The sequence below is a fragment of the Dinoponera quadriceps genome, unplaced genomic scaffold, assembly GCF_001313825.1.
Source record: "Dinoponera quadriceps isolate SergipeBrazil2010 unplaced genomic scaffold, ASM131382v1 scaffold3207, whole genome shotgun sequence".
NCBI lineage: Eukaryota > Metazoa > Arthropoda > Insecta > Hymenoptera > Formicidae > Dinoponera > Dinoponera quadriceps.
Genome location: NW_014557213.1, coordinates 302,117 through 313,980, shown reverse-complemented (window position 1 = coordinate 313,980; position 11,864 = coordinate 302,117). Strand labels below are relative to the sequence as shown.

General features: G+C 44.7%; 1 protein-coding gene across 1 annotated transcript in view; it reads right to left on the bottom strand.

Moving 5' to 3' along the window:
• Window positions 1-7,199: 7,199 nt before the first annotated feature.
• Window positions 7,200-11,864, bottom strand: part of LOC106748822 (GAS2-like protein 1) — a 78,176-nt gene continuing 73,511 nt past the window's right edge. The window contains exon 8 of the mRNA XM_014627701.1: window positions 7,200-11,736. Within this exon, the coding sequence (XP_014483187.1) occupies window positions 10,820-11,736 (917 nt within the window). The 3' untranslated portion in view covers window positions 7,200-10,819. The remainder of the gene's footprint in view (window positions 11,737-11,864) is intronic.

Here is an 11,864-nt window from a genome sequence, read left to right as displayed (position 1 = left end):
CCCCTCCCTCCATCCCTTCCACTGCTGTGCGATGACCTATTTCGGAAACTCACGACCTCGTTCATTTTTCCACTCTTATAAGACTTTCATGATTTTTATATAATTCCTAATTTTTATAAACTTACATAATTCTTGTTGAATTTTAATTCTCGCTAGCTTATCTTATATGGCCGCCTCGACATTACCGACAGAAAGTTATTTATATAGACGCAAGCTGCGATAAACGTTTTCAATTCTTTTTTTTTGCTTTGCGACGTCATAAGCTTATTTTTACAAGTTTACTGTTAAGAACCGTCTACAATAAGCTAATTGATCAATTGGAAAAATAAATCAACTAGTAGTTGGTCAATTAGCTTAATGCTTTCGTCTTACTGCATATTTTACGATTATTGTAAACTGTCTTTTATAATTCTCAATTTTTGTAGCTGGTAAGCTTAACTTTTATAAACTTGTGTTTTTATAAATCCTAATTCCCACAAACTTACTTTTATACAGCCGTGCTGATATTATCGACAGAAAATTATTCGTACGGACGCAGACTGCAAAAAATGTTTTCATTTCTTTCTTCACTCCCGACATCACAGGCCCATTTTCTTATAATTCTTGATTTTTACACGCTTATAAGATTCACAATTCTTAATTTTTATAAGCCTGCAAAATTTTTATGAATTACAATTTTCACAAGCTCGTTCCATACGACCGCGTCGATATTATCAGACAGAAAGTTATTCGCAAGCCGCAAGAAACGATTTCATTTATTTCTTTTTCGCTCCTGACGTCACAGGCCCAGATGCTACGCTCTTAACTTCACTTCGACGCCGAGGCGAGGCGAGGCGGCTCGTAAACATCGCATAAGAAATAAATTCGTGAATTAAGGGACAGGCACTAAGTGGAAGAGATTCCTCTCTCGAGTGAGCGAACGAAGCTCGCATGTTTGCGTAATTTCGCAACGCCGCGCCATGCCGTTATTCCGCCGCGGGAAACGCTACTTTTATTTTCCGACTTGCGATTCTCTTCGTAGCAATTCACAGCCTGTCTACTGACAACGCACTTTTCATTAGCGCATCGTGGAATTGCTCGACGACGATTTAAGTGTCGCCCTGCCAGATTGTGCCTTGAAACACTGGCACCGTTGACGAAACGTGCTTGTGGAAGTGACGTGAGAATCCCAATATTTATGTGTTGCCGAAACTTTCTCTTGTTTGTAAGATATTCATAGGAGTGTCAACCATTGGTCTATTATTACAATAATAGACAACTTGCTCTCTAAATTTCTCGGAGTGTCGAGTGTCACTCGAAAAATAGAGTGAAAGCTGAGTCACTCGAATTCGAGTGATTTTTCACTCGTATGGAGTGAATCGTTGAATCTGAATCGTCGACAAAATATTTTCTCTCGGAACTGAAAAGTATATTTGATGTATTCCATTATCGCGAGAACGAATTCACTCAAAGTAATTGATACATCTACTCGTATGGAGTCAGAATCCACTCTAAGCTTAAATGAAATTCTTGAGATTTCAAGCGGCGATATCTTTACTGTGGCTTCGAATGAAAATACTGCCACTTTTCGCTTATTTTGCATGAGAAATTCCACTCCAAAAAATTTGTGGATTGTTGATATTACAATTTATTATACTAGAGTTAACATTAAGCCTTCAAGACGAACTTTGCAGGACTTGATATACACTGAAAGAAGGATTTGGTAACAATTATCAAGATTCGATGAATACGTTTCAACCAAATGTTTGATTACTGTGACCAAATCATTTAGTTCCATATACCATATCATAGTACCATGTACTGTATACAATAACCAAATATTTGATTGAAACATATTCGCCAAATCTTGATAATTGTTACCAAATCCTTCTTTCAGTATAGAAACAAAGTATCTACACCAGCCTTAATGCTGTATATTTTCCCAAAAAATTATATCTCCGTGAATAAACGAAAGATATTAATAACAAATGTTAATATCGCTAATACAACAATACCAGTCATACAATCACAGTAACACGAATTACCGTTCGGAATAATATTAATAATACCATCAACGTTCGCTTCAACATTATCGCGATGGGAAGTTTCGCGTGTGCACGTTGTTCCGAGCCGCGAGCGAGAGGAACTTCAGCTTTTGAGCCGATCGCCGGCCAGGTCTCGCTGGTATTCAGTCGTTACTGGACCGTGGTGAGCACCGGCATCAGGTGGGCGTAGGTAGTACCTACGCACTCTCGGGAGAACCTGGAGGCACCTGCGTGCCGCCCACGAGGCGAGCACTTGGGGCAAAAGCGTCCCGGACAGCCATTGCCCATTCGATTAACCGACGAGCGATGAAGATCTTAATGTTATTCGCCGCGTATAATCGCCCATTTGAAATCTGCTTCTGCGGAGATAGATAAACGGGAAAACGCGCAAGCGAATAATGAAGCTTCCGTATATACCGTGGCAGATGGTCCGTGGAGGATGACGGGTCCACCGTCATTCTCTGGTTGTCCTTTGAAAGGAGAGACGATCTTTGCAGACGGCGCGCGAATTAATACGCGATGCGATCGGCGATCGTGAGTCAGTTCGAGATGTTATCGTGACAATGGGCAAATATTTTGACAGCCCGCTCTTACGTTGCGTATCTTGTGTGTCTCCCGCTTATCCTCGATTTATAATTTCCATTTATGGGGATGTTATTTATTGCAAAATTATATCATACTTCTTTCTTCAATTTGTGGCTCCAGTTAGACGTGCGAACATGCGCTTAATACTGCTTCACAATAGTTGGGAAATTATCGTAGTTAGTTATCATTAGATAACTAGTTAAATAATTAACACATTAAATCTGATTCGGATATTCTAAAATATGTGCTTCCAAAGCGAGTACAATTTCAAAAAAGTACGCGGTTCACTAACGAACTTAGCCACGAGAGCACGAAAATTCACATAGGAATCCTAGAATCTGGGTTTTTGGCACAACTCCCCAAGGGCAACCGTATGGGTTTCCATATGGGTTTCCTATATGAATTCCCATCTTGTTTTATTTAACAAAGATACATCTAGTCGTCAAAAAATAAAGACTAAAAAATCATATCAATATTCATTTCCATGTTTAATCGACTTAATTTCGATAGTCGAGGAAAATTCAATTCTTTACTTCAAAAATTTCAATCCCAGGTACAAAGGCAGCGGTTTTATATTTGCTTCGGAATATTGTTGGAAAATCCTCTCGATGATCTCTGGTTTAATCTTTTCACAATTGGAATTTGTTGGCACAAATATAGTTCACCTGGAATCTTCACTTATACGGGACCACTCGTGGTCCGAAATCGAGAATTTCCGGGGAATAGCGTGTCCTACATTCCGCGGTTTTGATTAACAAACAGAAAAAGAAACGATCCCGGCGTCGATAAATCCAACTTTCGAATAGCGGAAGTGATTTCAAAGCGATTAAATATCCCGTGCGGTTCTCGCAGTTTTCGACGAATTACCGCTGGCTACGGCACCTGGCTTCTTTTCGTGATCATTGCTGGGATTGCCTTTCCTATCAAATTTGATGAATGTGTACGATCGGTTACTTACGCAGATTTCACTTCTTAATGAAGTTCCACGCGAACGCAAAATAAACATCATCAAGAGACTCGTGAACTTTTCTAGTTTTGCACTTTCCAATTTCTATCGCCCGTTTCATCGAGATTCCGTCTCAAGGAGCCTCCTCAAGATTAACAATGATATTTTTGTATGTCAGATTATCTCTCATCAGTTAAGAGAATCTTGAATGGTGGCATTATAAAATTAGATATAAAATTAGATTATCACTTGGAAAAATGAAAAATTACTTCTCTCGTTTATAATACAACTACTCTTCCGCCAGTAAGTTTTCTTTCGAGCTCTATTTGTTTATCATTAACGTGCACTCTGTCATATTATTTCTATGTAATAATCATTTCCTAGACTAATCATATTTTCGAGAAACGAGAGAGCTAATTGACTCGTTCGAAGATTGAACACACACGACGCGCAACAGCTTGGCTCCAGGGCTCATCTTTCCGAGAATTCGTCCTTCCACTTTCAGATCGTAAATTATACTTGGGTATTTTAAGGCGCTTCGTTAATCGTGTCATCATTCGCCGCTTCATTATCCATGCTGTGGATTACGTAAGTTTTTGAAAAAAATGTTAAATAAACAAACAAAGGAGTGACTCGCCAACGGCATGCCACTTGTGCCGTGCATGTGGGCCGTGAATCGCGAAATTCGCTGACAAAAAAGTTGCCGTCGGTTACGCCATTTACTGAAACCGCAAGTGTTCGAGGGTATCCTCTCGACGCGCGCTCGCACAACCGGTAAGCGGATGCTCCCGCGTCGTCTATTAAAAAAAGAAATGTTTAAACGACGTCATTAATATGCGCCTCGTATCCCGGTCTGCCTTCTATTCCGCCCACTTTCGATTATTTATCGGATAGCTAATCGTATAAATTTGACGCGACGGACATATCGAGGCAGCGGTTCCCGTTGTTAGCGCTCCGTGTATACTACGCGTACACATTCGTCCCTTGCCGCAGATGCGAGTGACACAATGGTGAAATGCGTGGTGAGACAAATCGAAGAGCGTTTTTCACTCGGACAATAATCGGCATGTTCAAGTGCATTTATACACTTCACATGTCTGCATAAATATCCGCGAGGGCCAACAATTAAAACAGATGCCACCGAATCCACTCGTGTACTGTACCAACAGAATTGCACTTCATAAATGGAACTGTGTAATTGAAAAACATAGAAATCGAGAATAAAATTTGTTCTATAAAAATTGGAAACTTTATGTGTAAATTAAATTCAAACTGAAAGAAATTCTCTATAAATTAAACATGTATAAAGCGTTGAATGTTCAACTTATCAAGTATTGTATAAAAGCAAAGATTACGGTTCTAACATTGAAAAACGAAATTCCGATCACATCTTGAAAAATATTTTTGTTTTCGTGCAACTAAATTCACTAACGTTCCCCCGTATTTTTAACGTTTTCCATCGACGCGGCAGCTCTCGATGCTTCGCATTTATGCAAAACGTAATACGCGCGCAAGTCGTAATACGCAATAACGCGCACGCACACGAGCCACTTTTTTTTTCTCCCGCGAATTAAGATTCGCTCGCGCGTCGCCGCGTAAATAATTCTCTTCAAGGCGGGACGTGTGCGTGCAATGCGCGTGCGTGAGCGGCGCGCGTTCTATTTATACGCAATCCGCGTGTTCGCCGGCAATAAAATCGTGGCGCAAATTCGGATGAGGTAAGGTCATCGGCGTGAGAGCGTGGGAGTACTTTCACCGCGACGTAAACGTTATTACGGCCAAAGTGAAAAACGCGAGAAACGTAATACCGAAGGCGTGCACGCGCGCGCGCGCGCGCACACCTCACCTGGGAGAGGTGCCCGTTAAAATTCCGCGCGTTGACAAATCGCATCGACCAGGTAGTCGCACGGGATAACGACAAGGCGCGCGATTTCGCGGTCTATCGGCGTTAATCACGATCGAACGGCTGGCCGACCGACGAAAGAGAGAGAGAGAGCGTATATCGCCGTTCGTTCGTTTCTTCAATTTTCCCCGGGGTTCGTTTTTACACTTACTTCATCTTCCGTTTAAATTCGCCGGCTATCCGGACGGCTTTACGGCTCGTGTCTATTTGTTACGCAATATTTATGGTCGATGTAAAATTCGCCGTAAAATTCGCGTTACGTACGAACGTAAGATGGAATTTCTGCGCAGCTGGATCGCCGACGCCAATTGTTGCAAATATTACCGAAAGCAAATACATCCCGCTACTCACACATGTATACACACATATAAACATATATTCCCGTCGCGTCTCCCCTTGAAAATCACCGAGACGCGAATGCAAGCGCGCTTTTACACGGCGTCAAAATTTAACCCTGGTCCGTTAATAACGTAAGACGATCGCCAATTAACATTAATGAATTTTTACGTACGATCGGCGGTAGATTGTACGAGCGCTGTCCGAGAGCGACGTGCGACATGATGTATTCGCGATTAAAAGCCGATACGAAAATTTCGCGATAATTATGAAAGACACCTAAATGTCGACACGAATTCCGACTGTACTCGAACATTCTAATCCTCGAGCGTATTCGCGCGGTCAAATATATTCCACTGAAATTCGCCGAAAAGAAAAAAAGAATCCGAACAATTTCTCGCGCCCAAAAAACGTTCCACGCCGAAACAATCGCCACTTTCGCGGAACGATCGCGACACGTTTCGAGCTGGCGTAAAAGAGAACTCTCATTGGTCAGAAAATACGCGCAGCCCCGCGTGGCTTTTATGCTAATACCTATAAACTCCGGCACAATCGTCGCTGTTATTATCGAGGCTACTACTACAGGCGATCATAAATCTCTCGCGCGACGGCTGGACGTTTCAAAAATGGCTCCTTCCGAGATTCGCGGCGCATCGCGCGTCTCGGACCCGAGAAGGAGGAGGAAAAGGAGGAGGAGAAGCGAGCGCACAGCCGATCCGCACACATACACACCGTGATACACCATTGTTGGTGTCGTGTTGTTGTTCGTACTCTCCAGGAGAGCCGTCTCGCCATATGCGGCAAGGCCGCCCGTCCGTGTGGTACTGGGCCTCATAACGGACCCCGCGCGCTCTCTCGCCTCTGAACATGGAAAAAACCCGGAAAATACGAGAGATTTTCGCGTCTCTCTCTCTCTATATATATATATACATATATATATATATATATATATATATATATATATATTGCTAATGTAATCTCCCTACCTCATATAAATATATATATCCGAAAACTTGGAAACTAAAGGGTCTAAACGTCTAGAGCGTTATTGTTATTATGTCACATTATTATTTTGAAAATTTCTTCTCTATTTTTTTGCTACATAATAATATATTCAATTTTTGTCACTATATGTATCTATGTACCTGAGATTCACATGTAACTTTAACATATTGTATCAATACTGTATACTTGAAAGGTAGAGTCCTATCCTATAGGTTAAATAAATCTATCCATCTCACTCTTTGACTGAATATTTTCATACTGAAATGTTTCCGACAGAATTCTACTTGAATTCTGCAAAATGCGATACTTCATCAAATCCGAAGTGTGGCGCCTGTTTTTCCGACGCGTCCAGCGTCGGACGGAAAGGATGCGACGGAAGAGGAACGTGTGAAACGGGCGACGGTAATCGCTGGCTTCTGTTAAGGCTTTTTATTAATCTTTTTATAGAGTTTTTTTGGTCAATTTACAACTGTTCGTAGATAAAATGATAACGTAACATAGGTAACGTTGCGTATAATAATCATAGCAATTAATATTCGTTATTCTCCTGACAATAATAATCGTAATCGTAATAATAATAATAATCGTAATAGAGCGACAGTTACAATGATTGCATTCATAGTATTAATATTGGTAATCACCGTCGTATTGTTTGTTAACGTTAATGCACGCGACCCCCGCGATCGGTTTGGGGGCTACGAAAGCTTAGGCCTAAGGATTAGCCGCCCGACGTTGAAATTTGTCGCGCGACGTCACGGGAAAGGCGATCTCTCTGCCTCCCCTGTGTTTCGCTGCTCAGATCGTTCCGCTCCGTTGTTGTTGCTACGCCCTGTCAAGCTGAGGAGCTCGGACGATCGTGCCGGATTATATCGAATATCGATGGGCACGAGTGCTCGAGATTTCGCCGTTCCGTTCCACATCGCTCTGTGTATATCGTACGGATTTATATTTATACGCATTCGTATATTTTTTTACGTATCTTCGTTTTTTGTTTGATGAAAATCGGAAATCGATAAAAAATCGGCCAGGGGACCTGCTATAGCTTCGATGAAAAATGATCGATGACAAATGATTGACAACCAACGACAGTACGTGTACACTGAAACAAAAGTGTCTGGTATTTGCGACTGTAATTGCACAACGAAACAGTCATAATCGGGAAAACAATCTCTGTAGTAAGTGCTGCTACAGTGTCATGATAACTTTATGCGCATATTGCTACCGCTACTTTTTCGTTAGAATGAAAAAAGAGTTTCGGTTGGCACCGAAGACGACTGAAATTTTAGCGAGATCGACCATTTTTTCTCCCTCAATGTAGTTTCATGCGACGGGAATATCTCGAGCATTCGACTGTTTCCGATTGATTCTCGCTGAGAATGGTGTTCGGTGATTCAGTATATCTGGACACTTAACCCTTCAGTGACGGACACTCGACTGTTCCCACTCGTTTCGCGAAAAAAAAAATGAGAAGAACTTTCGTGACGCATGACGCTCACGTAATAAATGAAGCCCAGGCAAAGACAAAAATTTTGCCGCGTCATTTCGCAACTGTTTCCCCGTCGGTTTCATTCGCGCGACTCGGAACATTGGCCGAGAAGTGCGACCGAAGTGTTTCCTCCGCACAGACTACGCTAAAAATTATTATTACTATCAACGACGGATCTCGAATAGAAAAATACACATTTTCGTTTTCGAGAATTAACTAGGCGCAACAAATAACCCGTGTTAATCATTTGCCGAAGGGTTAAGTCAACTTAGCTTAAACTTAAGCGGAAACGTCTATTTTTACACGGTAAAAACGAGGATATGCGTTCTAATAACGTATTCGTCAGCATATGTACACAAGATATATAAAACGCTCTGTCCGCGCAGCACCGAACTCCAGTCGCAGTGGGGTAACTCCGTCGTGTTTTCCTCGACCTTTACCCGTTTACATCTCGTGTGTGTGTGTGTGTGTGTGTGTGTGTGTATGTGTTCATCACTCGTGAACATTTCGTCGCGAACCCTTTCGAAGCGAACTAATCAAGTAGTACCACACCGTGTGAACGTCGTTGTCTATAGAGTGAAAGACTAGAGATCAATTTAATTATTACAATTTAAGCCCGAGTGTGAAAAGATTCGCTTTCGCGCTGAAAACCCGGATATATATTTACAGGCGACTTTTGCTCGCGCGTGTATACGTGTATACATATATGTGTATATGTCCGTGTGTGTTGAGTGCATGCGTGAATTCGTGTGCGCGTGTAGAAAACACGACGACGCCATACGCGTGAGAGACACGGGAAATCGCTCGAATTTCGAGTAAGGCAAGGCGGCCGAACCCCTGTCGACAGAAAGAAAGATTCGCCCCCGATCCTCGCGTATTTCCCACATCGCTCGACGTATAACGCGAGTCTAGCGAAAAATCGGAGAGGATCTCCCTAAGAGCTACGGCGGAAACGAACGGAGAAAGGACTGACCGACCCCGTGCAGTGTGGTCGATTTCGAATCGAATTTGTCGGAAACGCACCCTACTACTATCGCACGCGCGTGCGAAACCGTCGTCCACTACCGTGATACTAAAAAATATCCCTCTTCCGCAAAATAAATCCCACTCTCTCTCTCTCTTTCTCCCTCTCTTTCTCTCCTCCTTTCCGTCTTAATCCGTTACTAAGACACTTGATACAAAACGGCGCTACGCTTGCGTTTGGTATAAAAAACAGTTAAACATTGGAATGGCGTTTGTTCGACGACGACGCGTCGCTATCTACATAATGCAGTCTGTTTCAGGTTTATAGGTGAGGGGAGGGCTAGTAGGGGATGGGGGGGATTTGATTCTTTATACGGAGGATCCGAGTGGGATCCTCTCGCGTGTTCGACCTTCGACGTCCTTTTCTCCTTCAATCGATATATCGGTTTCTAATTTCGTTTCCTGCTCCATCGTCTCTCTCTCTCTCTCTTTCTCTCTCTTACCTGATTCGCCCTCATCCTTCTCGTTCTATCTCACTCCATGCCTCCTTTCTCATCATGATGGCGAGAAGTCGTAACGCGTAAATAAATCGTCTTTGATATATATACAACTGATAAACTATATAAATAAATAAATCGATAGGTGTTGCGCCTATCGGCAATGATAAAACCGATCGGTGCGTGCGATCGCGGCGGGTCTCTCTCCCCCTCTTTCTTTCTGTGGATGACGTCGGACGAAATTCCGATCGCGTCGATCGCACGAGACGCGCGTGGCGCTAGCACCCGTCCGTCGCTGTCTCGGACCAATCGGCGGGCTGTCGCGTGGGGTGCAATTAACCGACTGGAAGTAAATCGATTGGGAAGCCATTAACGCAAGACTCGCCGCGGCTAATTGCCCACCTTCGATTCCGCATTAATTAATTGAAAATCTCGTCCACGGGACAAGTTTCCTACGCCGCTGCTTACCTCTTCTTTCCCTCGCTCCTTCTCTCTTTCTCACCGCGCTCACTCTCCTTTTCTCTCACGCTCTTCGCCTCGCAGGCGGTCCGTCCGCCCATGAACGTCGTCTCGTTTTTCAGCACCATCCAAGCACCACCCCGATACGTGATTACTAAGAGCTACTAACTGATTGACCCCGTACCGTTAAGGCCCGTTAAGTTACCTCCGGTCCGGTCGGACTCGCGAGATCGTGGCGTACGTCGAAAGCGCGGCCGAAGAGCGCAGACGGAGGGCGAATCGTTCGAACTTTCCACGACCCTCGCGTCTCGTGAGAGATGAGACACTTGCCGGAGAACTCGGCCCTGCTCCCAATTTAGACTCTCCAGCTCTTCACCGTCGCCGTCGTCGTCGTCACCGCGACCGGGACGTCCGACCTTACCCATCAAATCGAATCAAGCGTCCAAGCGATGCGAGAGACGCGATTGCTCGCTCTCGTGCGCACACGCCTGGCTCCCCTCCGGTACGTCGACGCTATCGACGTACCAAGCCGAAACCTAATCTAACACGCGAAGGCTGCCGGCCTACACACTGCGATTCTTGCCGGGACTCGACCAAAGGTGGGAGAAGCCACTTTCAGACGCTGTCGGACGCCACGGACATCGGTCTTTTGTAGGACACCGGCGCCGGTATCCTCGAATAAGCTCCTCTCTCGGACACCGGTTTCGGGTCTTTCCTCGGGTTCGTCGTCACCGGACTGTCCTGCGGCAAAGTCGCCGTCCCGTTACTGTCCACCCACGCCTTGGTGAGCGCCATATTCGCGGCACCGTCGTTTGAGCCGGTCTGGTAAGTCCTCAGGAGATCCTGCAACTTGCGCACCATCTCGCGATCGTCCTGCAGGTGGCCCACTTTCTGTAAAATCTGCTCCAACAATGGATTCGCTACCTTGGTTGGCGACGACTGTAGAGATCCGGTGGTGGAAGCTCGAATCCTCCGGCCGTTCCTGTCGTATTGAATCCCACCGTTCGAGCTTGGCCTGGGTAAGCTTTGTCTGGCTGGGCTCTTCCTGGAGAAACTTGGTGTCGTGGCGCAAGCTGTTGTTGACGTGGCTTGAGGGCTCATGAAGGTGTCGGATTGGATACTAGGCCTCTTCTTGGTTTGACGGCCGTTCCACGTGTTGCTGCCGCTGAGGGGAGACTTGCAAGATTTGGGTATCGGCGAAGATGCCTTACCAACACTCCCCGTCGCAGTAAGTGGTTTCCGTAGGCTGCTGCAGTTACGAGAAGCGAGACTGTACCCCGCTCGGTTTAATGGACTACCCTCGGGACTGGAGTTGCTGTCTCTGGGCGTCCTGCTGCCGGACGACGTTTTCGACAGGTTGCTGATGGAACCGGCGCGGGGTGTCTTGTCTCCCGACAAGAACGTCTCGTTTCTCGGCAGCGGGTAGCTCCGTACGGGACTCGAAGATCGAAGCCGAGTCTTGCGCAGTCCAGTCTCGATACTGTCGGTGTCTACGCAGGATCTCTCCTCGGAATCCGCTTTCGGAGGTTGCTCTGCAACAGAGAAAGCAAATACGCACGTTTACGCTTCATCCGAAAAGTGCACTAAAGTCTGAGAATCCTGAAACTTTGCAAAGAGAATGCACGTTCGCATCTTATGATATGACATAGCTATTTTTTAT